At 43.3% G+C, this 24,652-nt stretch overlaps 1 protein-coding gene across 5 annotated transcripts in view; it reads left to right on the forward strand.

The window, feature by feature from the left end:
- Positions 1 to 912: 912 nt before the first annotated feature.
- ZNF131 (zinc finger protein 131) overlaps positions 913 to 24,652 on the forward strand; it is a 31,997-nt gene continuing 8,257 nt past the window's right edge. Inside the window, exons 1-6 of one of the 5 annotated variants that reach the window (XM_029218978.1) lie at positions 913 to 1,145; positions 1,363 to 1,501; positions 2,485 to 2,586; positions 10,044 to 10,188; positions 21,222 to 21,582; positions 21,685 to 21,907. In XM_029218978.1, coding sequence (XP_029074811.1) covers positions 1,372 to 1,501; positions 2,485 to 2,586; positions 10,044 to 10,188; positions 21,222 to 21,582; positions 21,685 to 21,907 — 961 coding nt within the window. In that variant the 5' untranslated portion in view covers positions 913 to 1,145; positions 1,363 to 1,371. Of the gene's footprint in view, positions 1,502 to 2,484; positions 2,587 to 10,043; positions 10,189 to 21,221; positions 21,908 to 24,652 lie in introns of all 5 variants that reach the window. The other 4 variants (XM_029218976.1, XM_029218980.1, XM_029218975.1 and 1 more) reach the window with 4 other exon arrangements.

The following is a 24,652-nucleotide window of genomic DNA, read 5'->3' on the forward strand; positions in this document are numbered from 1 at the left end:
ATCTCATTCTCACAAAGCCAATTTCAGAGGAATGAATGAATGACCCGGTCACGTGAGGCTGATTATGGGTCACTGGCCATTTTAAGCGCGGGGGTTGGGGAATGGAGAGCTGCAGTAATAGCACCATGCGTAAGTAATCTTGCAGCTACAGGTCCTAAGCCCAGCAAACACGTGCTGCCCGCCGAGCACGGAGAGGGCGGGCACCCGGGAGGAAGATCCTAGGCGGCCGGAACGTGCTCGCGCCCGTGGCCGCCGCCGCCCGCGCCGCGGCCGTCCGGGTCTCGGAGGGAGCCCACGTGCGCCGGCCGGACCCAAGCGGAGGGAGCGCCCGGGCACTCGCGAGGAAATGGCGGGCGAGGCGCTGTTCAGGGTTAGGGAAAAGTGTGGGGCGAGTTACGCCCCGACAGGGGAGAGTAGAGAAGGTAAGGCTTTCGGGACGGAAAGGAGAGAGGGAGGATCGTGAGCTAGGTAAGGCGTCCCGACCTAGGCCTTGGGAGGAAAGGGGGCGGGGGGGGGCAGCGGTATAAAGGTACACCTGAAACTGGCTGGGAGTTTATTCTAAGGTCCGGGTCGGAAGTGCTCACACCTGGAGTTTGGCGCGGGTGGGTGGAAGGTGGAGCCCCACCCAGACAAAGGCGGGCCCGCCACCGGCCCAACCCCACCACAGTTCGACTTCCTCCTCCCAGCACGGGCGGCCTGCCCTTCTCGAGCGCCAAATCCCCTCAGCTAGCTCCGCCCCGCCACTAGAGGAGGGCGGGTGGGGGCGTGGCCCACCCGCTCCCTCGTCTGCGCTCAGTCGGCGTCCGCGTCAGCCGGAGCCCGACGCGTTGACGCGGCACGTCGACGTAAGTGACGCGCAGGCCCGGGCCGCTCCTCCTTCCTTGAGTGAGTGCCGGCCCGGTCTGGGCGGGGGAGAAGAGGGCGGGCGGGGGAGGGAGAGGCGACCCGGGAGTCGTAGTGGGCCGCGGGCCGGACCGGGTCCCGGGGCGGCGGGAGCCAGGGCCGGGCCGAAGGGCTTGGCGGGCCGTTAGAGGGCCGCGGCGGCTGTCGGGTCTCCTCCCTTGCCGGACTTGAGCGCCCCGGAGCCCGGAGCCTCCGGCGCTGTGCCCACCCCGCTCCAGCTCGCGTCTCCCGACTCCAATTAGGTCAGGCTCGGAGTCCCGCGGCCGCGGCTCCGGCCCCCAACGCGCGGCGGCCGCCCGGCTCGCCTTTCTTTCTTCCCTCGCCTTCCTCTCCTCTTGTCTCACCCTCCCCCCTTCTTTTCGCGTTGCTGGGGTTTTGTTTTTTGTTGTTTTATGCTTTAGGGGTTTTGTTCCTCAGCCCGAGCTCATGGGTGTACATTATCATGCTCCTCTTTTGTAGAACAACCCGATGGCCATGGAGGCCGAAGAGACGATGGAATGCCTTCAGGAGTTCCCTGAACATCATAAAATGATCCTGGACCGATTGAATGAACAGCGAGAGCAGGACCGGTTTACTGACATCACCCTGATTGTCGACGGTGGGTAGCGTGGTGGGCCGAGGAGCGAATTTGTGGCTTCAGATCTTCTCTCCCCTTCCCCCATCCGCCTTTTTTATCCACCTTCTGTGGACTCCCTATCGAAAGTCTGCGGACGGTGTGCTCTGGAACCCGAGGACATTTATCAGTGTCCCTTCACGTAGACCATGCTGCAGAAGGATAGTCACGCTTTCAACATAATCATGGCATTTTAACTTCTTGCAGCCTTTTCAAGTGTTCGCATTGTACACTTGAATGCAAGGTGGCGGGGATAGGGAGGATGTCTCTAAATGTTTGGTTAGTAGACTTCTGCTGCTAAGCTGCTTTGAGTAGTCTTTCACAGGAGTCATTTGGGAAGTGTTCTTTCTAGTTTCCCAAATGGTCTTGGAGGGAAAATGTGAGAGATTCCTTTGCAGCACTGGTACCCCCTTTGGTAACCCCCAAAATATAATGTGGTCTTTACCAGTCTTAGGAGTAGTCATTATAATGGATGCAAACCCAGCTTGGGTATCTTTTCTGTTTAGTGAAAATAGACTTCTTGAGGCAAGCTATACTTTATTATAGCCTACAGCTGGTGTGCTGTAGGTTGAGTTTCCAAATATTAGGCATACTAAAATGTTTTCCATAGCAAACACATCCAGCTTGGTGCTTATTCTGTGGCTTTTTCTTCTCTTTTCAAATGACGTATAACCTTTTGGGTTGTGTTTATATTTAGCAGTTTCAACTGAATAGGATATGCCTTTGACTTAAGTGGTACCTCCTTAAATGTTGTAAGGTGGCCTTTATAAAGCTGACTTAATAAGGCCCTTGAGGTAAAGATCCTGCTTCATGTCAAATTGAGATTTAAATTTGTCAAGATAGCTGTCCAGAATATAGTTTTATAATTATATTACAAAAGACCTATTTTACTTTAATTTCTTAACTTGTTTTATAGTTTTATATTTGATTTTTGTGAATATGATGATTTTATTTTGTTTTTTCTCTAGGACACCATTTTAAGGCCCACAAGGCTGTTTTGGCTGCTTGCAGCAAGTTCTTTTACAAATTCTTTCAGGAGTTTACTCAGGAACCTTTGGTGGAGATAGAAGGTAAATGCTTGTTTTAAATACAATATTTAGCAAGCATTGTAATTTGATGAAGAAGTTTTAGGCAGTTAATTTAGCAAGATACCATGGGAAACAAGCATCAATGGTTTCTATTCGGTGACTGGATAAATTGTTCTTTTGACACCTGAGAATTCTTACTTTTAGTAACGTGCTTCGTAAAATGATCTTCCAGGAAAAACTCTTACGTTAAATGGTTGGTCTCTTAAAGGAGTCTTTTTCATTGCTAATACCAGTGATCACTGTCTTTTGAAAACATGTATTAAAAGTGAATTTCCATCTTATTTAGTGGGCTTATGTTTCAGACTGGTCCAGATGCTGCAGGCCTCTGTATTAGCAGCATGACACACACAGTGTGAAATGGGCTGTCATAATATGGAAAAGGCTAGGAAAGATTAACTGAAGTAGCATTCAGAAGAAGTTCTAGTGGCTATAGAAAGTCTAGGATGGAAGGGGGTCATCTACTAGATACTGTCTTAAAATAGAAATTTTTATACTTGTTTGACTTTTTGTAATAATAGCCCACCAAGTGCCAGGTATTATGCTGTGTAGTTTGTGTGCATTTTCTGAGGTTCACAGCAGTGCTTTGAAGTGGTTTTACTTCCAATTTACGTATCAGGGAGCAGGCTCTAAAAGGTTACTTGTCTGAGGTTGCCCAGCTAGCAAGGGATTCAGTTTGTTCTATTAATTCTGCTGCTACAATACCTAGCCCTCTACCCCTCAATCCAAAACTGTGGGAAATAAATCAGCTTACCTACATAAATACAGGGTTCTTGAGTTTGGGTTTTGTATCTCTCTCAGTGTGTATATATTCTCTGTTATGAATGGGTTGCCTAGAAACAGTATTCCCTTGGAAAAATTTGGTGTCTAGGGGAGTAAAGAAAACGTAGAGTTAAGAGTATTCTCTTATTTTGATAGTTCCAGCTTACCTAGCATTCTGGCTGATAACCATAGATAGATTATCTTTGATTATCTGTGATGGACAGAGCACAGGCATGATGGAAATCCTCAAAGCTTACTAAAGTGAGAATCCATCAGCCTAGACGTATTTCTGTTACAAGCCAAAGTTTTGTGCATTTATTCACCTGAGGTACTGAGACCCCAGGCAGGTTACTTTATCTCAATTGCATATTTGCCTCTTCATCTGAAAAGTGGGTTAATAGGCTTGTACTGTTGTGCTAATGATTAATTGAAATGGCATCTGCAGAGTGCCTGGCGTAGTGTTTGGCGCACTGTCAAAGCTTAATAGATTGGGGTTGTTTATCAGATTTAATACCTATTATAATATACCATGCCAGACCCAGGAAATGAGAAATTGATTAATAAGACAGCCCTTAGAGAATTTGCAAATTTAATCATGGATAAGCAACAGTTAAGGAGTGCAAAAAATGTTGCAGAGAATTTTGTTGCAGAATGGTGTCACTAAGGAGGGAGGATGAGTGGTTTAGTTTACTTTAGAGAGAAGGAGGATTTCAAAGATGAGTCAACTTCTGGGCAGAATCTTAAGTCAAAAAATAAGTGGCCCAGGCTAGAATATGCATTGCTGGTGGAGTGTGGAGTACTGACTTACCTGGAGAAGTAGGGTCTTTTCTTCTGAAGACTAATCACCTTGGGATTATCTCTTGTACTTCTGATGTGCTCTGTCCATTATAGTACAGGACACACAACTTTCAGTATTTAAATTGTAGAAGGTAAGAAAGAAAAATGTAAAAACATTCTTTCTGTTTTTGTTATTTGCCAGATTCAGGTTTAAAGAATCAATTTGGCTCAATGTCTTCTTAAGCCCTTAACTTTGGAATTGCTGTACTATCTGGCTAGGTCACCTGGCTGTAGAGAAAGCCCTGGGCATGCATTTAGAAAACCTGACTTGTAGTCCCAGCTTTACTGTTTGTCAGTTGTGTAACATTGGACATCTTAGCTTCCTTTTTTCTCTTTTAATCTGCAGAAAATGTCAAGTAATTTTGGATTATGTCATGGGCATTATTTTTTTCCTTTTTTTTTTTTGGTCTGTGTCAGGTTGTTGAGGCATGCGGGATCTTTCGTTACGGTGCAAGGTTTCTTTGTTGCGTGTTTGGGCTTCTCTCTAGTTGTGGCGTGTGGGTTTTTCTCTCTCTAGTTGTGGCACATGGTCTCTGTAGCTTGCGGCACGTGGGCTTAGTTGCCCCGCAGCACGTGGGATCTTAGTTCCCCAACCAGGGATCGAACCCGCATCCCTTGCATTGGAAGGTGGATTCTTTACCACTGGACCACCAGGGAAGTCCCTGTCACGGGCATTTTGAATATTATGTTTTGACCCTCTGTGTGCTGTTAGAATCATCTGGAGAATGCTTTTGGTTTTTGTTGTTGTTTTGATTTTGTTTTGTTTTTAGCAGACAATCAACCTGATTAGGTTCAGACTGCCTTGTGCGGACTGTGGATCCAATTCCAATTTAGTTTTCAAAACCTTTGTTGTTTTGTTCAGGTCCCAGGTGTGCCGACCTGGGTGGTAGTCCACACCACAGTGTAATTCTCAAAGCCTTTGCTGTGCTGCCTCACGTCATTTTTGCACACGTGCAGCTGGGTGGTGAGCTCAAGACTGCATACACAGATTTAAAGGACCTCTCTCCAGCTCCCTTCTGATGGCCTCTGTACTTAGCTCCCCTGAGCTCCCTTTCCTGGTCCTCTGGCTGGAAGACTAGGAGGTTAGCCTCCCTGTGCTGTCGTACATTTTCTGCAGTGGAATCCATTTCCTGGATAATAACATGGTGAGAGAAGAAAATAACAAGAATTCTCTCCATGCTCTTCAGATGATAATCTCTTTCCTAGTTCTCAGCCAGAGAGAACTTTCTCTTAGGGTTGAGTTGCCTGCTTGGTGGCAACTAGCCATAGATGTGCAGCGTCACACTGGGGCTTGTCTTGAGGGAGGGCTGAGAGAGAAATAAAAACCAGCTATTTTTCCCCACCCCCACACACTCTCCATCCCCTTTGCTGGTTCTCTAGCCGGAAAGAGTTTCTCCTGGAGCTTTTTCTGTCTGCACCTGCTACCCAGTTACGGGAGTTGGGCTGTCCTCAAGCTGGGTTATGTGGGAGGAAAAATATAAAACCAGGGAACTTACTGCTGTTCTTTGAGTTTTGATTTCTCTCCCCAGTCTCTTTGCTTCTGTTTTTTCTTCACAGTCCTTGTATATTTGCTTTATGTATTCTTTTCAGAATTTTTAGTTATAATCAGTGGACAAGATAGGGTGGCGTATGCATTCTTCATCTTAGCTAGAACTAGAACTCCCATCTGTAAAATAGGGATGGTTCTTGTCTTTAGCCGCTCACTAGAAACACCAGGGGAGCTTTTGCAAGTACTAATACCCAGGCTTTTTCTCCAGATCAATTAAATCGGTCTTTGAGGGGTGAGATCCAAGCATCTGTATTTAAAAGTTCTCTAGGTCCTTATTATTCAAGGTGTGGTCTGAGGATCAGTAATGCGTGGGCATCACCTGTGAGCTTGTCAGAACTGTAGACTCTCAGGCTCCCCCCTAGACCTACTGAATCAGAACAGAATCCTCAGATGATTCCTTTGTACAGCAAAGTTAGGGCAGCACTGCCTTAAGACAAGTGCAGTATGCAGCCAGTGTTGAGAACCACTGCCTTATAGGGTTTTGTAAAAGCAAATGTATGTAAAGAGAATTTAAATTGAAATATGCTCTATGAGTATAAACTGTCATTAGATGCAAGCTGAGCCAGCTCTCTCCCTGTTTTCTGGGTCCCTGGTGAAGTAAGTTATCTTTGATTAGGACTGCAGGTTCACCTTTGATTTAAGTCAAAATTGTTGTCCTTGAAGCCAGTTGCATCCCACCTCAGCTTTGTGACTTGGATTCACACCATATAAAATCTTCAGCAGACATTTCACTCCCTTGTTCAGAACACAACAGCCTTCTCCTAACCCGAGCCTCCAATTTTCCAAATCCATTCTTTACTTCTCCTGAAACCAGATCCATAAGCACCTAGTTTCTCTCAAACAGCAACTCTACCATCGCGTCCAAAATCTTAGCCCCTAATAACAAGGACAAAGCATCCAAGCACATATTCATACATCCTATTTGAGTAGGAGTTTTCCACCAGTTGAGGAATTCTGTAAGACTAGAGAAATTCCAGAATGCCCACCCCCCACTTTTGCCTCTTCCTAAGGGGAAAAATGACTCAGGTCAAGGTGTTTATATTAACATTTTTCTTAGATACTTCCTGAGAAAAATTGTATATTATGAAAGGAGTAAGGAATTGAGAAAATGGGCTGAAATTTGAAAGTTACTAAACTAGTCCTAATAGAGTATAAAATATTTTTGCAGCTGTACATCATCTACCAACCCTTCACTTACCTGGGCAGGTGTTATGAGTTTGGTTCCTGTTAGCTAATTAAGTCAGTGGCTTATTCCTAGGACCAGTGTTGGACTGGCCACATAAGAAGCACTTAGGGTGGGCTTCCCTGGTGGCTCAGTGGTTAAGAATCCGCCTGCCAATGCAGGGGACAAGGGATTGATCCCTGATCTGGGAAGATCCCCAGTGCCACGGAGCAACTAAGCCTGTGCGCTACAACTACTGAGCCTGCGCTCTAGAGCCTGCGAGCCACAACTACTGAGCCCGTGCGCCTAGAGCTTGTGCTCTGCAACAAGAGAAGCCACCGCAATGAGAAGCCCGTGCACTGCCACGGAGAGTAGCCCCCGCCCGCCGCAATTAGAGAAAGCCTGTGCGCAGCAATGAAGACCCAGCGCAGCCAAAAATAAAACAAACAAATAAATAAATTTATTTTAAAAAAGAAGCACTCAGGGTGCTTATAAAAAGGAGTTCCCTATCCCAGTTTTGATTCTGGAGATCAGGGACCCATGCTTAAGTCTACAGGTGATTCTGATTAACCAAGATTGGGAACTAAGTCCACAAATTCTTGGAGGCCAGTTGCTTCTTGAAATTACTAATTTTTAGAATTTTCTATGGTAATCCACTGTGTGTATTACATAATACTCCCATTGGGGTCTGGGGCAATATCCTATAAGCAAATAATAATCCAGTGTATTATTAATAAGCAGCATAGCTTATTAATATTTACTCTAAGTGGGATAAAGATTATAAATAGCCTCATGTCAGTTCAGATCAAATTTTGCTGCCAAATTTATGGGAAAACTTCTGGTTTTAAGAGATTTGGGGGACTTTGGAAATATGAGTAAAAGATTGCAGTCTTGCAGTGAATGAGACATGGGTATTCAGACGCTTCCAAGCAGGAATGTTTCCTACCATCATCCTATTTAAAAATCTTTATCAGGAATTTGGAGTCAGGCCATCTGGGTTTGCTTCTAGTATTATCACTTAATAACTATGTGACTTTCGCAAGTTACTTCTCTGTGCCTCAATTTCCTCATCTGTAAAATGGGGATTATAATAGTACTTCATAGGGTTGTCAGGAGGATTAAGTCAGTTGATGATTTGTAAAGTTTAGAGTCCTGCCTGATATGTATAGTAGGCATACATATGTGTGTTTGATTAAAAATCAAAATCTCATTCTGCTTCAGGAAAAATTTACACATTGTTTTTAGGAAAGATTTCTGTTGCACTTTTAAATATTTGGTCAAAACACCTTAAAAAAAAAACAGCAAAATCTAGTTGTCTGTTTCTCAGGCTACTCTCATATAATAAAGAACATGGTTAAAAGACAACCAGGAGGGGCTTCCCTGGTGGCGCAGTGGTTGAGAGTCCGCCTGCCGATTCAGGGGACATGGGTTCGTGCCCCGGTCTGGGAAGATCCCACATGCCGCGGAGCGGCTGGGCCCGTGAGCCATGGCCGCTGAACCTGAGCATCTGGAGCCTGTGCTCCGCAACGGGAGAGGCCACAGCAGTGAGAGGCCCGCGTACCGCAAAAAACTAAATAAAAAAGACAACCAGGAGAAAAAAGATTAGGGGACCCAATAAATTAGCCATTAATGAATCCAGTCATTTTTACTTTGCTTATTTGGTAGCTTGTAACTTGGTCATATTACATTATATTTTATGGTGCTTCTCAATATTCAGATTGTTTTCAGGCATTTTGAAGATGAGTTTTCTGAGGCTCAGAGGTTCTGACTTGCCCCAGATTGCACAAGTCATGGAGAGACTGAACTGAAACTTGAAAGTTGGCTTCCTGAACGATATTTTTTCCTAACACATATAGAAGATGGTGGATATTCCACCAGTATTCTTACTGTTGTCCTGAAGGCCACATTCAGGTGTATAAAGTACATGGGAAGAACATAAAAATATTTTTTCTTTTCCTATTTTTTTTTCTTTTTTGGCCACCCAGGGCGGCTTGTGGAATCTTAGTTCCCCAACCAGGGATTGAACCAGCGCCCTTGGCAGTGAAAGCGTGGGGTCCTAACCACTGGACTGCCAGGAAATTCCTGTTTTGTATTTGTAATTGTGCATATTGTGTGCAGCTTGGTCTTGGCCATTTTTTTTAGCATAAAAAAATCTATAAAAACAAGTTTTCTCTTTGTTCCTGTCAATAGCTTTTCATAGCCTTGCATTAGCACACTGAAACAATATTATATAGCATTGAAGAGCACAAAGAAGTAGAGTATCATTTTGGGCCAAAATTTAAACAAACTTGCAAAGAAAGCTTGGAATTGTGGAAGCTTAATTCTGAAAGTGACTTTGGCCTTTATCCATTTATACCTACTTTGTGTGCCTGCATTTTAGGAAGCATTGTGTTAGATACTGTGAGGTGGGTGTAGAGGCAAATTTCCGTAAAGTAGCTTACAGTCAAGAGTTGTCCATGAATTTTAACTATAAGACCAGGTACAGAGTTCAGCCTGAGGGAACTATTAAAGAGGTTCATTAAAGATGTGGCATTAAAATTGGTCCTTCAAGGGTGGTAGGATTTGTCGAGGTAAGGTGATAAAGCATTCAGGATGGAGGGTGTTAAGGAAGGCAAGGAAATTCTTAGAAAGTGAAGGGTTTGTTTGAGGATCAGTATATAGTGTAGGTTTGATATAGTTTAAAATTTGGAAGGAAAAATAGTGGTAAGTAGAAAAATAATGTGAAGGACCTTGAAATAAAGGCAGAATGGTACTGAACTTTATTTGCTAAGCTTTTGAAAGCTATTGATGATTTTGGAGCTGAGTTGACACAGAGCTCCCTGGCAGGCAACATAGCATGTCTGATGTAATAGCCCATTCGTGTATTTGAGTGATAGATTTTACTGTTCTGTAAGAGCCTTAGGAAGTCTTTGGGAAAGATCTTAAAGTAGTTTGCTAGTTAGTGCTGAACTTGGCTACAAAATTATTATACTGTAAATGAGAATTTTGCCAGGAAATTATCTTCCAAAGTGACAAATACTAATCATTTTCCAAACACTGGGCTTCTATTTTTTTCTTTACTAAATGTTACAAGATTTGAATCAATGTGAGTACATGTTAATGCATGTCTTTTTTTTTTTTTTTTTTTTACAGGTGTTAGTAAAATGGCCTTTCGTCATTTGATTGAGTTCACATATACAGCAAAATTAATGATACAAGGAGAAGAAGAAGCCAACGATGTATGGAAAGCAGCAGAGTTTCTACAAATGCTAGAAGCTATCAAAGCCCTTGAAGTCAGGTAATTACTTATTTCCTTAATGAGGAACAAATAGTTATATTCAGTCATGTCCACCCTGACTGTTAGTCAAGAATTTATTATGTCATGCCATAAGGGACTGATTTCCTTAGTGAGGCAGAGATAGTTATATTCAGTCATGTTCACCCTGTTAGTCAAGAATGTGTTGTATGTATCTTGCTGTAAAGAACTGATGTTTTAAAATTAAGAATATGTATTTAAGGATCTATAAAGTTCTACTGGTTATGATTGTTCTTTCCTTCACGCTTGATTTCTTGTCCTTATGTAAAAACTGTGCTAATATTAACTCAAGTAGCATCTTTTGTTTCTAATAAAATAAGGAGGACTAGGCATCTTTTTAGTTCTCTGGGTTCCTATAAACTATTCTGTGGATTCAGGTTGTTAATTGTACCAAGACTTACTCTAAAAGCGGTTTGGCTTACAAAGATTAATATGGTACTGCTTAAAAATAAGTGAGGAGGGGCTTCCCTGGTGGCGCAGTGGTTGGGGGTCCGCTTGCCGATGCAGGGGACACGGGTTCGTGCCCCGGTCTGGGAAGATCCCACATGCCACGGAGCGGCTGGGCCCGTGAGCCATGGCCACTGAGCCTGCGCGTCCGGAGCCTGTGCTCCGCAACGGGAGAGGCCACAACAGTGAGAGGCCCGTGTACTGCCAAAAAAAAAAGTGAGGAAATTGGTGAAGGTATAAGAAATAGGCCAGGTGGAAGTGATAATCAGTGAAGTTAGAAATGTGATGGCAAAAATGCATGCTGTTTAAGTCTGTACACTTGCTAGATGGGCTGAGTCTAGCTCTGAGTTCTGAAGTACGTAGCGAAAAGAAAAAGGGGAAAAAAACACCTCAGTTACATTATTTATAATAAGATGAGAACAAATCAATTGCTTAGGAGCCATTCTTGGTATTAAAACACACAATTTCTCATAGGAAGTTATTAGGAAAACATTAAGTGATATAATGAATAAAGACCTCAGCATCTTACATAATGAATAGTGGCATGGTAGTGTCTAAGAACAAGAGCTCTGGAGTCAGACTGCCTCGGTCTGCTATCAGCTACTCAGTTTCCTTATCTGTCAAATGGGGATAAAAATGGTGCTTTCTACATAGGATTATTTGTGAGGGTTGAATGAATGAATGTAAAGTGGTTAGCATGGAGTCTGGCATGGGGGTTGTTATTATCTCCTGGCTTTGTTTCTTGTGACCCTCAATATAGGTCATTGGTATAACACTAATGTGCAGTTTGGTAAAATCAGTTTCACATGGGACAGAATGATCTAGTCTGACTCACTGATGTGGTTCAGTCAAAAGATATAACTTAGAATAACTAAGAAATAATTGAACTGTAGTCATCCAAAAATACTATTTCTCCTAATGAGCTTTTAATTAGTTTGGTGACAGAGTTCAAGATTAGATTCTTCTGACAAGAGCGTGGTGTGTATATTTTCTCTGATGACTAGTGCTTGGCACATAGTAGGTGTCCAGTAAACATTTATGAATGGATGAATGGGTGCATGCCCATTAAAACCAAGCCAGTATTCTCCTGCAGAGAGAGCTAAGACACGGATAGCAAAATAGAGGTGTGTTGAGGATATATACCTGATTAGGTCATACCTTCTCAATGTGGAGGCAGACTAGGGGAATATATATGCATGGGGCAACATCAGATTTGTGGTTAAATCCTGTATGAGAACTTTTTGGAAACATGTTCTGTGTGGTCCCTTTGCTGCTCATGGTAGCAAGTAGCATCTTACTACAGGGAAAGTCCTGAGTAACAGAACATTGGAATATATTCTGTGACAACGGCCCACGTTTGGTAGGCATTTAATTGAGTTCATGTGTCTAGTCATTGGGTAAGAACAGCTGGATACAGCTGTTTTACTATGCCTATTTAGAACCTTTTAGAAAGTTTATTATTATAAGACTGGGATCCTTATAATAATTATAACCGTCAGCGCTTTACAATATAAATATAGTAGCATGTTGAATTGTTTCATGAACCAGTTAGGCATGCAGTATACTCTGAAGAATTCTTCAGAAAGATAGCAGTATTACATATTGGCTGTTTATAATTGGCTGTGTATAATGTTATACAATTTAGGAATAAAAATTACATAATGTAGTTGTGTTTAAATCAACTGGTGAAGGCAACTCTATATTGAGTAGACTATTGTATAACTGTTTTGCAGGTATGGAAGGTGAATAAGGCTCTTCTCACATTTGCAATATGCAAGTATTTTTGGAATATAGTGTACACTTTTTGAATGGCACTGAAAAAAAAATACTAGGACCTTATTTTGCTGAAATTGCATCATTGTTTATTTAAAACTATAGGAGAAGGTTCCTGTTATTTGTTAGGAAGAAGCATTTGCCTTACAGATTTTTTCCTCCCCAGCCTTTTAAGATGAAATTTACATATAATACAATTCACCCATCTTAATGTAGAGTTTGAATTTTGTTAATTGTACACAGTAGTGTAACCACCACCACAATCAAGACATAAAAACATTCCCATCACCCTAAGTTTTCTTATGACCCTGCAGTCGACCCTGATCCCCAGCCCCAGGCAACCAGTGATCTGATTTTTATCACTGTGGCTTTATCTTATTTAGAATGTCATATAAATGGATTCCTAAGGCATGTAGTCTTTCGTCTTTGACTTTCTTCACTTAGCGTCATGTTTTAGAGGTTTGTCCATGTTGTTGTGGGTTCCTTTTTATTGCCGATTATTATTCCATTGTATGGATATACCATCTGTTACGGACATTTAGGTTGTTTCCAGTTTTTGACTATTACAAATAAAGTGGCTACGAATGTTTGTGTGTAGGTCTTTGGACATATGGTTTTATTTCTCTCAGTAAATACCTAGTATTGGAATAGCTGGGTTGTATGGTAGATGTATTTAATTTTTTTTTTTAAGAAACTGCCAAACTGTTTTCCAAAGTGATACATTCCAACTTGCAGTGTATGAGAGTTGCAACTGCTCCACAGCCTTGCTAATACTTGGTATGATCATACTTTTTCATTTTAGCCAAGTTGGTAGGTATATAGTGGTTTTAATTTGCATTTCCCTAATGATTAATGATGTTGAGCATTTTTTCATGTGCTTTTTTGCCATCTGTTTATCTTTTTTGGTGAAGTATCTTTTGCCCATTTTTAAAATTGGGATATTGTCAAGAACTGACAGGTGGAAGACTTTATCCTATTTGCAAGCTAATAAGTTGGCCTGCCACATTTTTATGGATGCTGGCAGAAAACATGAAACTCATGAGTCAGAAAGGACTTTATTTCTCTCACAGCTTATGGAGCAGCACGAGTTTCATGTTCATATCAACATGAAGCTCATGCTGCTCCCCCCCACCGCCCCGCCCTGAGTCCAGTGGGGAATGATGCAGTGGCCTCGGTGTGTACCGTGCTCACAGTGGTTTACATCACAGTTGAACTCTGGGCTTTAGGAAACCCAAATCTTTTATAATGAGCTGTAAGCAAACCTGCCCAGCTTTTGCCCCAGAGGGGCTGTTATCTTTATTATTCTGTATAATAAATGAACCTGCCCTCCACTCTGGTGGAAGACAGGCTCTATTTTCTAAGGCAATTTGCTGTACAGACAACCTTGAAAAGATAGAACAAAAGACTGCCAGTGTGTTTGTGTATAAGATATGCAGAAACATGAGTGATCCATGGAGCGTTTTCTTCTACACTGTTTTAGCTTCTGGTGAATTTTCCCATGAGCACACTACTCCGTGACCACTCTGATTAATGTGACAAATAGGGGACTGGGACCTAATCCATTCAGTTTTTCTTACACTGGATTTAATTAAAACAACTATCAGCAGCACTCCAAGTAGCAGGATGTGGCCACCCTGCAGTGCTAAGCTTAAGCGTGCACCTACCCCCGCTAAAGTCCTGCACTCAACCAACTGAACAAATCCCTAGAAAGCCAGGTGGCTTTCTCCTTTACTTTGTGTATTGACTTTTCCACTAAGCCCTAAACATTAATCTAAGTATAGCAAGATGTTTTAGCAATTGCACAGTCTGAGCATTGGTCCACAGGGGGGAAGTCTAGGGCAAGTCTAGCCTCCGTTATAACACTGGCCAGTGATTTGAGGCTGACATGAATACCTTCCAGAGCCCAAGTAGTGTCATTGATCACATTGTCTTGAGTCAGGCACGAATTTTGTACCACCTTTTTTTTTTTTTTTCTTGCGCGGTATGCGGGCCTCTCACTGTTGTGGCCTCTCCTGTTGCGGAGCACAGGCTCCAGACGCGCAGGCTCAGCGGCCATGGCTCACGGGCCTAGCCGCTCCGCAGCATGTGGGATCTTCCTGGACCGGGACACGAACCCGTGTCCCCTGCATTGGCAGGCGGACTCTCAAGTCCCCACCTTTTTATTTGGATGACTCCCATTGTAGAGAAAACTGCCCGTAGGGCTTGCATAAATAAGTCAGTTATTCCTCCAGGACACTCCCCCAAGTAACCAAGGGTAGCCTCACTTTTGGCCACCCAGGCGGCATGTGGGATCTTAGCTCCCCGACCAGGGATTGAACCCACGCCCCCTGCATTGGAAGTGCGGAGTCTTAACCACTGGACTGCCAGGGAAGTCCCAAGGGTAGCCTCATTTTGGAGAGACCTCCATGGTCATCTGAGAACTAAAGTGATCTACCAGTGGTGTTTCCCTAAACACTGGATGGTCCCTTCTTCCCACCTCAGAGTTGCAAGGCATATTTTTGGGAGGGAAGGAAGTTAGTACCTGGCTTCCATAGAGGAAGTATAGTTGTTTGTGCCCCCAAAGGGGGACCTTCATCAGTCAGGGGCACAGGTTGACATTGTCACCAACGTTGTCTCCCTCTTTCCCAGCTCAGAATGATTGGGTCTAGGCCTTGTTTTTGGACTGAATGTCTGAGGGCAGCCAGTTCGGTCTGTTCTGTTTATCCTGAGCACCTGGATGCCAGCTGAATGGCAGTCAGCCACCTCGCGAACTGAGCCTCAGCTTTGGGAATGGTAGTGGGCCAACATCTCTTGTTTTGCATGGAGTATGCAGGACGCTTGGCCATCCCCCTGCTGTTTGCAAAATACTTCTCGGTAAAGTTAAGGGAGATGGTGATCCAGTTGTCAGAGCCCTCTGGCGTGGGATGGCAGATCCAGCACGTTGCAACAGTTGGGGAGAGCTGCATGAGAGCCTCTTCCTACCTGAGGAAGGCTCTAAGAGCGGTTCTGAAGAACAAAGATTTTTAATGTCCCTTCTTCCCCCATACCTCCTGGAGTCTAAGAGGTTTCTCTCCAGGTTCCAGGGTGGTGGTTCTCCCTCCACCTCCACAAAATCAGTGTATCCCATTCTAGTAGCTGTAACTCAATCCCTTTTCCAGTCATCTCCTCCCCTTACCCGGACCTTTCATCTGGAATGGTCAGGGACAAGAATATTTTATAAAACTTAAGAGACCCGTTATGTCTCCCACTTTGGCTCACAAGGGCCAATCTGATTGTACTTGGCAAGCAGTATATTCAACCAAGTGGTCTTTATTCTTAGGATCTAAGATGATGTCCATTCAGTAAGAGAATCCAGATGGCTGAACTTGAACTAGGTTTGAATCTGCTAGGCCCACTTTTGACCAGGCTGTCACCTGGAAGTGGTACCAACCAGGCTGTCCCAGGGTTGCCATTAGGCAGAAGGAAAAAGATCGTGTCTGAGAATGGTCGGGACAGATCCTGAACTTCCATTTAGGTTTATGTAACTTCACACCCCATTAGGCTTGATCATTACCCAGGAGGCAGCTAAAAACAGATGATCCTTTTCCGGGTAGAGCTCAGTTTGATGACCAAACTGCCTTACTAGGACTTTTGGACAAGGAGGAAGTGAGGGAAGTAGAGTCTGAAATCTTTTTGAGTCAGTAATTGAGGAAACTATTGTAATTCTCTACAATATCAATATCTGTGGATGGCAGGGAGCTTGGAAGTTTTAACAATACCTTGACTAACAGCCAATTGAATAGCTTTTGGTGCATCATTGTCAGACTGCAGATGGTCCGGAAAGCTAAACATATGACACAGCTTAGTTTCAAGAGCCATCTGGTGTGGCCAGAACCAACTGCTCAGACTGGAACAGCAACAGTGTAACCTGAAAAAGTGTCAGTAGTTGTGAGGCATCAGGGATAGCCCTGAGATGGGGTGAAAGGTCTAGTGTAGTTAGTCTGCCAGGTACAGTTGGACACAATGCCCTGTATGATTTGGCCTCATTCACCATGAAACAAACAGGCCAACTTTGGCAGGTGTCACAAGTCTGACATGCGGTAGCAACTTCTCCATCAGAAGCATAGGGTCTTTGACTTTCTGCTCAGTCTCTGATGGTGGATGTGTCACCATGTTCAGAATAATGTTGGGCCTAGGTGGCAGTGATGGAAGTCTGGGCAGTGTAGGTTGATAAGCAACTTGATTCCAGTTGGTATCAGAGAACAGGCTTTTACCATGAGCGTCTAATCAGTTATCCAGAGAGTTGAATCAATAGCTGCTCTTCGTTTCCACAGTTGTGGAAAGATGGGTGTCTAATCTGCCAAGACTTGCAGGTCTCCCAGACAGCTTGGCCATTGCAACAGCCCAAGAGTCAGTAAAAATACAGCAAGGCTCATAGTGGAGAGTGTCATCCAGAGTGACAAAGACAGCCTTGAGTTCTGCCTTCTGAGCAGAGCAGCCATGTCCACTTTTGGTTTTGCAAAGTTGGTGCTAAGGCTGAGCATCCGCAGCAGCCCAGTGAATACCATCAGCCTTCAGCTTAGCCAAACCATCAGTGAATCAAAGACCCCATCGATCTAGTGGCTTTCTTTGGGCAGCAGCGTGGGGGAGCTACCACTTTCTCATGTAAAGCCGAGAGACCAGCTGCTTTCTTGACTGTCACTGTTTCTTTATGACCAGTGAGACTTGTTGGGCACATCTTACCTTGCTAGTCATGAAATCTTAGTTAACACACTCCCAAACGGCAGTATCAGGCTAGAGAGCCTCAAAGTTTCCATGGATCAGGCTTCACTTTTAACAAGAGTCCAATAGCAAGCTAATCCTTTCTTATCAAAGGGAGTGTACCTTGTAGCCATGTCAGGGAATTGGCAAGTCCAAAATCCAGGGAATACCTTGGGGTGGAGACCACCTCCCTTTGCCAGAAGCTCTAATCTGCAAAAAGCGTCAGTCTCAGAGACTTAACAGCTCAAAGAGGTCGTTAGGGTTTTGGGGCCCGAAGGTAGAGACTGTGCCACAGCTTGATGGAAACTTCCAATTCAGCCTGTTGGGTGGAGCCCCACTTAAAAGATGCTGTTTTGCATATTGACTGATATAATGAAGAAAGTAGAATGCATAGGTGAGGCACATATTGTCTCTAGTACCTAAAAAGTCCAGTAAGATGCTGGGTTTCATTTTTGGTGGGAAGAGGGAGGAGGTGAAAAAACAGGTTTTCTTTTACTGCTGCAGGGGATTGAGTGTTGTGAATCTGCCTGTCTAGTCCCAAGAAACTTTACTTGGTGAGCAGTCCTCTGAATTTTGTTGGGATTTATCAGCAACCTCTGCTGGTAGAGGTGTCATAACACTACGGTCAGGGCCTTTGAGACTGAGACTTCTGGCTTGCCAGTCAGTAGGATATCAACAGTATAGTACAAATTTTAGATATCAAAAGATAAGACACTTGTGCTAAATCCTGACCCAGCTACTGGTGGCTAACGTTAGGGGAGTTTGTTCCAGTAGCTCTTCTCTACATCTGGCTCTTCTCAATTGGGATGTTCCATCTATGGTATTTACGGGATGAGAAGTGGTAAATGCACATGCCATACCAATCCCTGCTGTGCATTCAGATGTCAAACCAACAACAGTATGTAGAATCAGGCCCACCCACAGGGTCAGGACAGCCTCCCTTTCCTGCTGTGAACCTTGCCCAGGCCCCATCAGTTGAATGTAAGCGCCTCCTCTCTGTGGAACCAGGTGGGATGGTGAGTTGGACACCTGCTGGATAAAACAGAGCCACGGAAGTTTGAGCCTCTCCCATTCTTGAGTTTTCCTCAGCATACTTGGATGCATACATCGTGTCTTCACTGTTCACCCTTGGGAACAAGGAGACCTTGGCTCCAACCCTAATTATCTTTTCCAAGCTGGTGAGGTCAAGTTAGAGGCAACGGGAAGGTAGAAGGGGGGGGAAGTGGTATGGAGGGAGAAAGTGATTCTCTGCCAGTGAGCAAGGTACATTTTGGTTTCAAGCAGCACTGGAGCTGCATGTGGCTCAGCCAAACAAACCTCCAGTGTTTTCAGCCCACTCAAAGCCCTCTATCAGGCAGCAGAGTCATCACTACTGACACTATCAGTGTCAGTTTGGGGGACCCCTTGATTCAGTAGCCCCATCCACATTGATTTCTAGTTGGGGCCATGTCATTTATGCCTTTTAGCTGACTCAGACTTCCGCAGTGGTGGCTTTTTTTCAAGAGTGTAGCTTAATCTTGGACATTTGCTGCCCCACTGTCATGATAACATCTCTTACACTTTTTCCTGGTCTAACATAAAAGGGGGCTTTTCAGCAGGCGTGACCAAAGAATTTTATATTACTTTGGATCCTTTTTTCATTCCCCAGTGACTCATCTTCATCAGCATTATAAACCCAGTTGGGCAGGAAGACTCTTGCTAGTCAATGCCTCATCGTAGGAATTTGCTTCAGAGAAGTCTCTCCAAGAGCATCCACAGCACCCTTATGGCAGCCAGGACCCACTGCAAAAAAAAACTCAAGCCTTTTACAATCATCTCCAAATAGATCTCAGGTGGACATGACAAACTGCAGGAGGAGCTGAGCCCTGAGATGGCCCAGGTGTTGCAATTCTTCCTTGCTCTACAAGCATTATGTTGCCCCCTCATCTCCCGTGTGGATCAGCCAAAGTTCTAATGACTCAACTGGTTTCTGCTCATAGCAGTTGTGAATTTCCCTCCTGGCACACTTGGTTTAGGTACATGTGGCAGTAACTTGTCTATAAAGGGGCAGAACCCTCCTACTCCCTTTGAATCTTAGTGTTAATTGTTACTGTGGGCAGACTTCAGGCTGACCACCCAATTGGCAGGGAAGTCCTCCGCTGCCTCCCCCACCCCTAGCAAGTTTGCAGCAACTGGGACACCATTCCAGCAGCTGTCCTTAAACTTACTGCCCAGTACTCATCCTGTAACCACCTTCTCAGTTTTTCCTCATTAATAGGTGTCTTCGTTTCCTGGGGCTACCATAACAAAGTACCATGAACTGCATGTCTTAAAACAACACGAATGTATTCTCTCACAGTTTTCGAGACTAGAAGTCCTAAATCAAAGTGTTGGTAGGGCCATGTTCCCTCAAAAGCCTCTAGGGGAGAATCCTTCCTTGCCCTTTCTAGTTTCTGGTAGCCCCAGGTGTTCCTTGGCTTGTGGCAGCATATCTCCAATCTCTACCTGTATCTTCACATTGCCGTCTTCCTTCAGTGTTTTCATATGGCCTTCTCTTCTTTGGGTCCACATGTCCCTCTTCTTATAAAGACTTAGTTAGAGTAGGGCCTGCTCTAATGACCTCATCTTAACTTGATTGCATCTGCGAAGACAATTCTAAATAAGGTCGCATTCACAGGTATCAGGGGTCAGGACTTCATCATATCTTTTGGGGGCACACAGTTGAACTCAGAGCAATAGGCAAATAAGTAGAGGACCATTTATTGTCCAGTTGACCATACAATTTGGTAAACAGGTTTACTGCCAGCTCTAGTAGGCTTCCTCAAATTCCATTTGCTCTGTGAGGTCTCATCCTTCCTGTTCCAGAAAGCCTTGTCTTTTTCAGCATCCTGTTCTTGGTTGCCAAACTTTGGCAAGATCTGTGAGAGATCTGAGTGTTTATCCTACTTGCAAGCCAAGAAATTATCCTGCCATGGTTTCATGGATGCTGATAGAAGATAACGGGTCTCGTAGGTCAGAAAGAAGGACTTTATTATTCTCTGCACAGCAGGCAGAGATTTGTGCCACTTTTCCCTTCCTTAAGTCCCACAGGGGTAACATAGAGTGGCCCAGGTGAATGCTCTGCATGTGGTCATTTTCATCACAGCTGAAGGATCTCCAGCTTAGGAAACCAAAATCTTTTAGAATGGGCTGCAAACAAACCTGCCTGACCTTTATCCCACAGTGGGGAACATTATTATATTGGACAGTAAGTAAAGGTGTCTTCTTCTCCAGTGGCAGCCACTCTGTCTTCCCAGGCTGTTGGCTCTTCAGCAAACATCCTTGAAAACTAGTCCAGAACCAAAGCTGTCAATTCACAAGATACGCAGAAACACAAGGGACTCACGGGGAATTGTCTCCCGACAGTTGTCTTAAGCTGTTGAGTTTATTGAATTGTACAAATTCTTTTTGTATTCTCTATATAAGACCTTTGACAGATACATGTTTACAGATATTTTCTCCTGGTCTATGGTGTGCCTTTCTGTTAACTGTGTATTTCAAAGGACCAAGTTTTAAATTTTGATGAAATCCATTTTATCAATGTTTGCTGAAAGTCTCTGCTTTCTGTGTGCTATTTAAGAAATCTTTCAATGTTGCAAAGATTTTTATCCTGTTTTCTTCTAGAAGTGTAATAGTTTTAGTTCTTACGTTTAAGTCTATGATTCATTTTTAATTTTTTTGTGTATAATATGAGAGTAAGGGTCAAGGTTTATTTTTCCCATATAGATACCAGTTGTTCCAACACCACTGTTTTATATTTTCCCCATTAAATTACTTTGGAACCTTTTTTCAGAAGTCAGCTGACTATATATATGTAGATCTACTTCTGGACTTTATTCTCTTCCATTAATCTCCATGTGTATTCTTTCACCAATATCACATTGTCTTAATTTTGTAGCTTTATAGTAAGTCTTGAAATCGGGTAGTGTAAGTCTTACAGTCTTGTTTTCTGCCTTTCCATACAAATTTTATTATCAGCTTATCAGTTCTTCCAAAAAGCCTGGTAGGATTTTGATTGATCTTATAGATTTTTTTAATCCATACATTGTGTATTTCAGGAACAAAGAAAACTCAGCTCCACTAGAGGAAACTACCACAGGAAAAAGTGAAGCAAAAAAAAGAAAGATTGCAGAAACTTCAAATGTTATCACTGAGTCATTGCCGTCTGCAGAATCTGAACCTGTTGAAATCGAGGTGGAGATTGCTGAAGGCACAATCGAAGTGGAAGATGAAGGCATTGAAACGTTAGAGGATGTGGCTACTGCCAGGCAGTCCATAAAGTATATTCAGAGCACAGGTTCCTCTGATGATTCCGCTCTGGCATTATTGGCAGATATCACCAGCAAGTACCGTCAAGGTGATAGAAAAGGGCAGATTAAAGATGAAGATGGCTGTGCCTCTGACCCCACAAGCAAACAGGTAGAAGGTATTGAAATTGTGGAACTTCAGCTGTCACATGTGAAGGACTTGTTCCATTGTGAGAAATGTAACCGTTCATTTAAATTGTTTTACCATTTTAAGGAACACATGAAATCACACTCCACTGAGAGTTTCAAGTGTGAAATATGCAATAAAAGGTATCTTCGGGAGAGCGCATGGAAACAGCACCTCAATTGTTACCACCTTGAAGAAGGTGGAGTCAGTAAGAAGCAAAGAACTGGGAAAAAAATTCACATATGTCAGTACTGTGAGAAACAGTTTGACCACTTTGGACATTTTAAAGAGCATCTTCGAAAGCATACAGGTAATTAGCAAATACTTTATGTTAAAAGTATAGATTTTCCACATTCACTTGAAGCTAAGTGTCTAAATCCTTTTTTCTTATTTTAATTATCACCACAGGAACCACTTCCTGTGTTCCCTAATGTGCCGGCTGAGCACACAGTGTTTTTATAATATTCGTTGAAATATTTATGCTTTCAAAGCAAAATCAGTACTAACTTTGAAAGTAATTTTCATTCTTATATCTTGGCAATTTTTATAATTTAAAAAAAAATACATAAAACGGTTGTGATTCTTTATTAACGGTTATAGATTATGAGATTTTAATTACAGTGAAACTTCACTGTTAACTGTTTTTACTTTCCCTGCCTTATGTTAACAGATTACATAGATGGGTACATTCGCAAACAATCCCAAATATGTTTATACCTTTGCATACATTTGGTTATCTGTTTTGACCTGGCAGATAGGAAGGCAGTATTTGTCCATCTCCTTCATCTCTCCAAGGGCAAACATGTCAGGACTGGTGCACAGCCAGGGAGATGAAAAGGGTAAGGTCTCTGTACTCTCCTAAGAGCCATCCCAGACGTGAGGGAGATGTCCAGGGAGTCTGCCTTAGAACCTCTGGCCCTTCTAGTTCTGCATCCATCCCTGAGCCTATTTTTCTCCCTGTCAGAGTCCCTGTCCTTGGTCCCACACACCCCAAGCTTTCTCTGCTAGGTCTCCTGTGCCATACACAGGAGTTACCACCACGAATGACTTGGAATCTTGGGGAGTCCCTAAACCCACTGTGACAAAGGTGTGGGGAAAGCAGTTGCTGCAGAGTGCTAAGTGTCAGACTTCTGGACATTTGTTCCCAAGTTCTTACTCTGTGAGATGGTTAAGGCTGTTGAGACTATTAATACAGTGAATACAATATAGTTATCCCACACCATTCAGAATCTTTCTCTTTGATGCTAGAGTTTGGAGAACTTTGGATGAAATTTTTTCGTAGATCCCTTGCTGTCCAGAGTTGCTTGCTACATACTGCTTGAAACTGAGAAAACATAGATTCAAATAGTGTGGGATCCCTCACTATTCAAACCCTTGTTAGTAATACTCAGGAACTGGATAAATAAGTGAACAGCAAGGGAATCTCCTAATTTACTTAAAGGCTCACTATGAATTTAGAAGGCTTTAACGTAACTAATTTGGGGTAACTAATAGGCATTCATGAAATCTTTGGGGGAAATGCCTTCTGGTTTTACAAACATTATATGTAAAGACCTGTTGTATATTTGGAAACTGCCTAAAGGTATAGTTTTTAGTCCTTAAAAAACAAATAAGCACCTATGTTAACGGTCTTCTGATGAACATGTTTGTAGTAACTGTGGATTAGTTTTGCAAAAGCATTGGTGTACCTGCAGCACAACTTAGTAAATAAATGTTACTTGGTGACTAGCACACTTTGATAGGAGTTTCCAGTACCCCAACAGATAATCACTTCTATATTATTTCCTATCAGTGTGAAAGTAGAAACAATTGTCACTACCTAGTGACTTACCTGTTTGAAAATAGGACAACGCAAACCATTTTGGAAGTTTTTAAATATGCTTTCCAAGCCCTGCACATTGTATTTTGGATTGAGCAGAAAAGTATAGAGCTGAATCACATTATGGTTTTTTTAAAAAATTTATTTATTTTATCCATTTTTGGCTGCGTTGGGTCTTCGTTGCTGCACACGGGCTTTCTCTAGTTGTGGCGAGCGGGGGCTACTCTTCGTTGCGGTGCGCAGGCTTCTCATTGCGGTGGCTTCTCTTGTTGCAGAGCAGGGACTCTAGGCGCACGGGCTTCAGTAGTTGCAGCACACGGGCTCAGTAGTTGTGGCTTACAGGCTCTAGAGCGCAGGCTCAGTAGTTGTGGTGCACGGGCTTAGTTGCTCCACGGCATGTGGCATCTTCCTGGACCAGGACTTGAACCCGTGTCCCCTGCATTGGCAGGCGGATTTTTAACCACTGCGCCACCAGGGAAGCCCCACGTTATGTTTTATGTCTGTGTTTCCCTTCAAAATGATGTGAGATAACTTAAGTAACTTAGTCAAGTAGTTGTTACAAATTACAGAACCAGATGCCCTTTGAAGGAACAGTTTAGTATGTAAAGCAAACTGAACTTTTATTGTCTTTTTTAACCTCGATCAATTATTGTACTAGTAATTAGTCACAAGAGAGTAGCATATGTGATCAGTGATTTAGTAAATTCAAGAGGAACATAAGTTTTTTTGTTTTTTTTTTAATAAATTTATTTATTTTTGGCTGTGTTGGGTCTTCGTTTCTGTGCGAGGGCTTTCTCTAGTTGGCGAGCGGGGGCCACTCTTCATCACGGTGCGCGGGCCTCTCACTATCGCGGCCTCTCTTGTTGCGGAGCACAGGCTCCAGACACGCAGGCTCAGTAGTTATGGCTCACGGGCCCAGTTGCTCTGCGGCATGTGGGATCTTCCCAGACCAGGGCTCGAACCCGTGTCCCCTGCATCAACCACTGCGCCACCAGGGAAGCCCCCAGGAAACAGTTTTTAATTGTGTTTGTGTTAATAAAGGGTGGATCATTTTTCACTTATAACAAACTAAGTGTAAAGATAAATGGTCCCGTTCCTGTTTCCTACTCTCAACATATACATAATACACCCCCCTCAATTTCATATTTTGTATACTTTTATTAGTTTAGTGCTTTGGTTTCTTGTATGTTCTTAAAGCATGCACAGTAATCCACGCTTGATTTGCAAAATTTTGGC

Source organism: Monodon monoceros, unplaced genomic scaffold, assembly GCF_005190385.1.
Source record: "Monodon monoceros isolate NGI ecotype Baffin Bay Population unplaced genomic scaffold, NGI_Narwhal_1 Super_Scaffold_12, whole genome shotgun sequence".
NCBI classification, from domain to species: Eukaryota; Metazoa; Chordata; class Mammalia; order Artiodactyla; family Monodontidae; genus Monodon; species Monodon monoceros.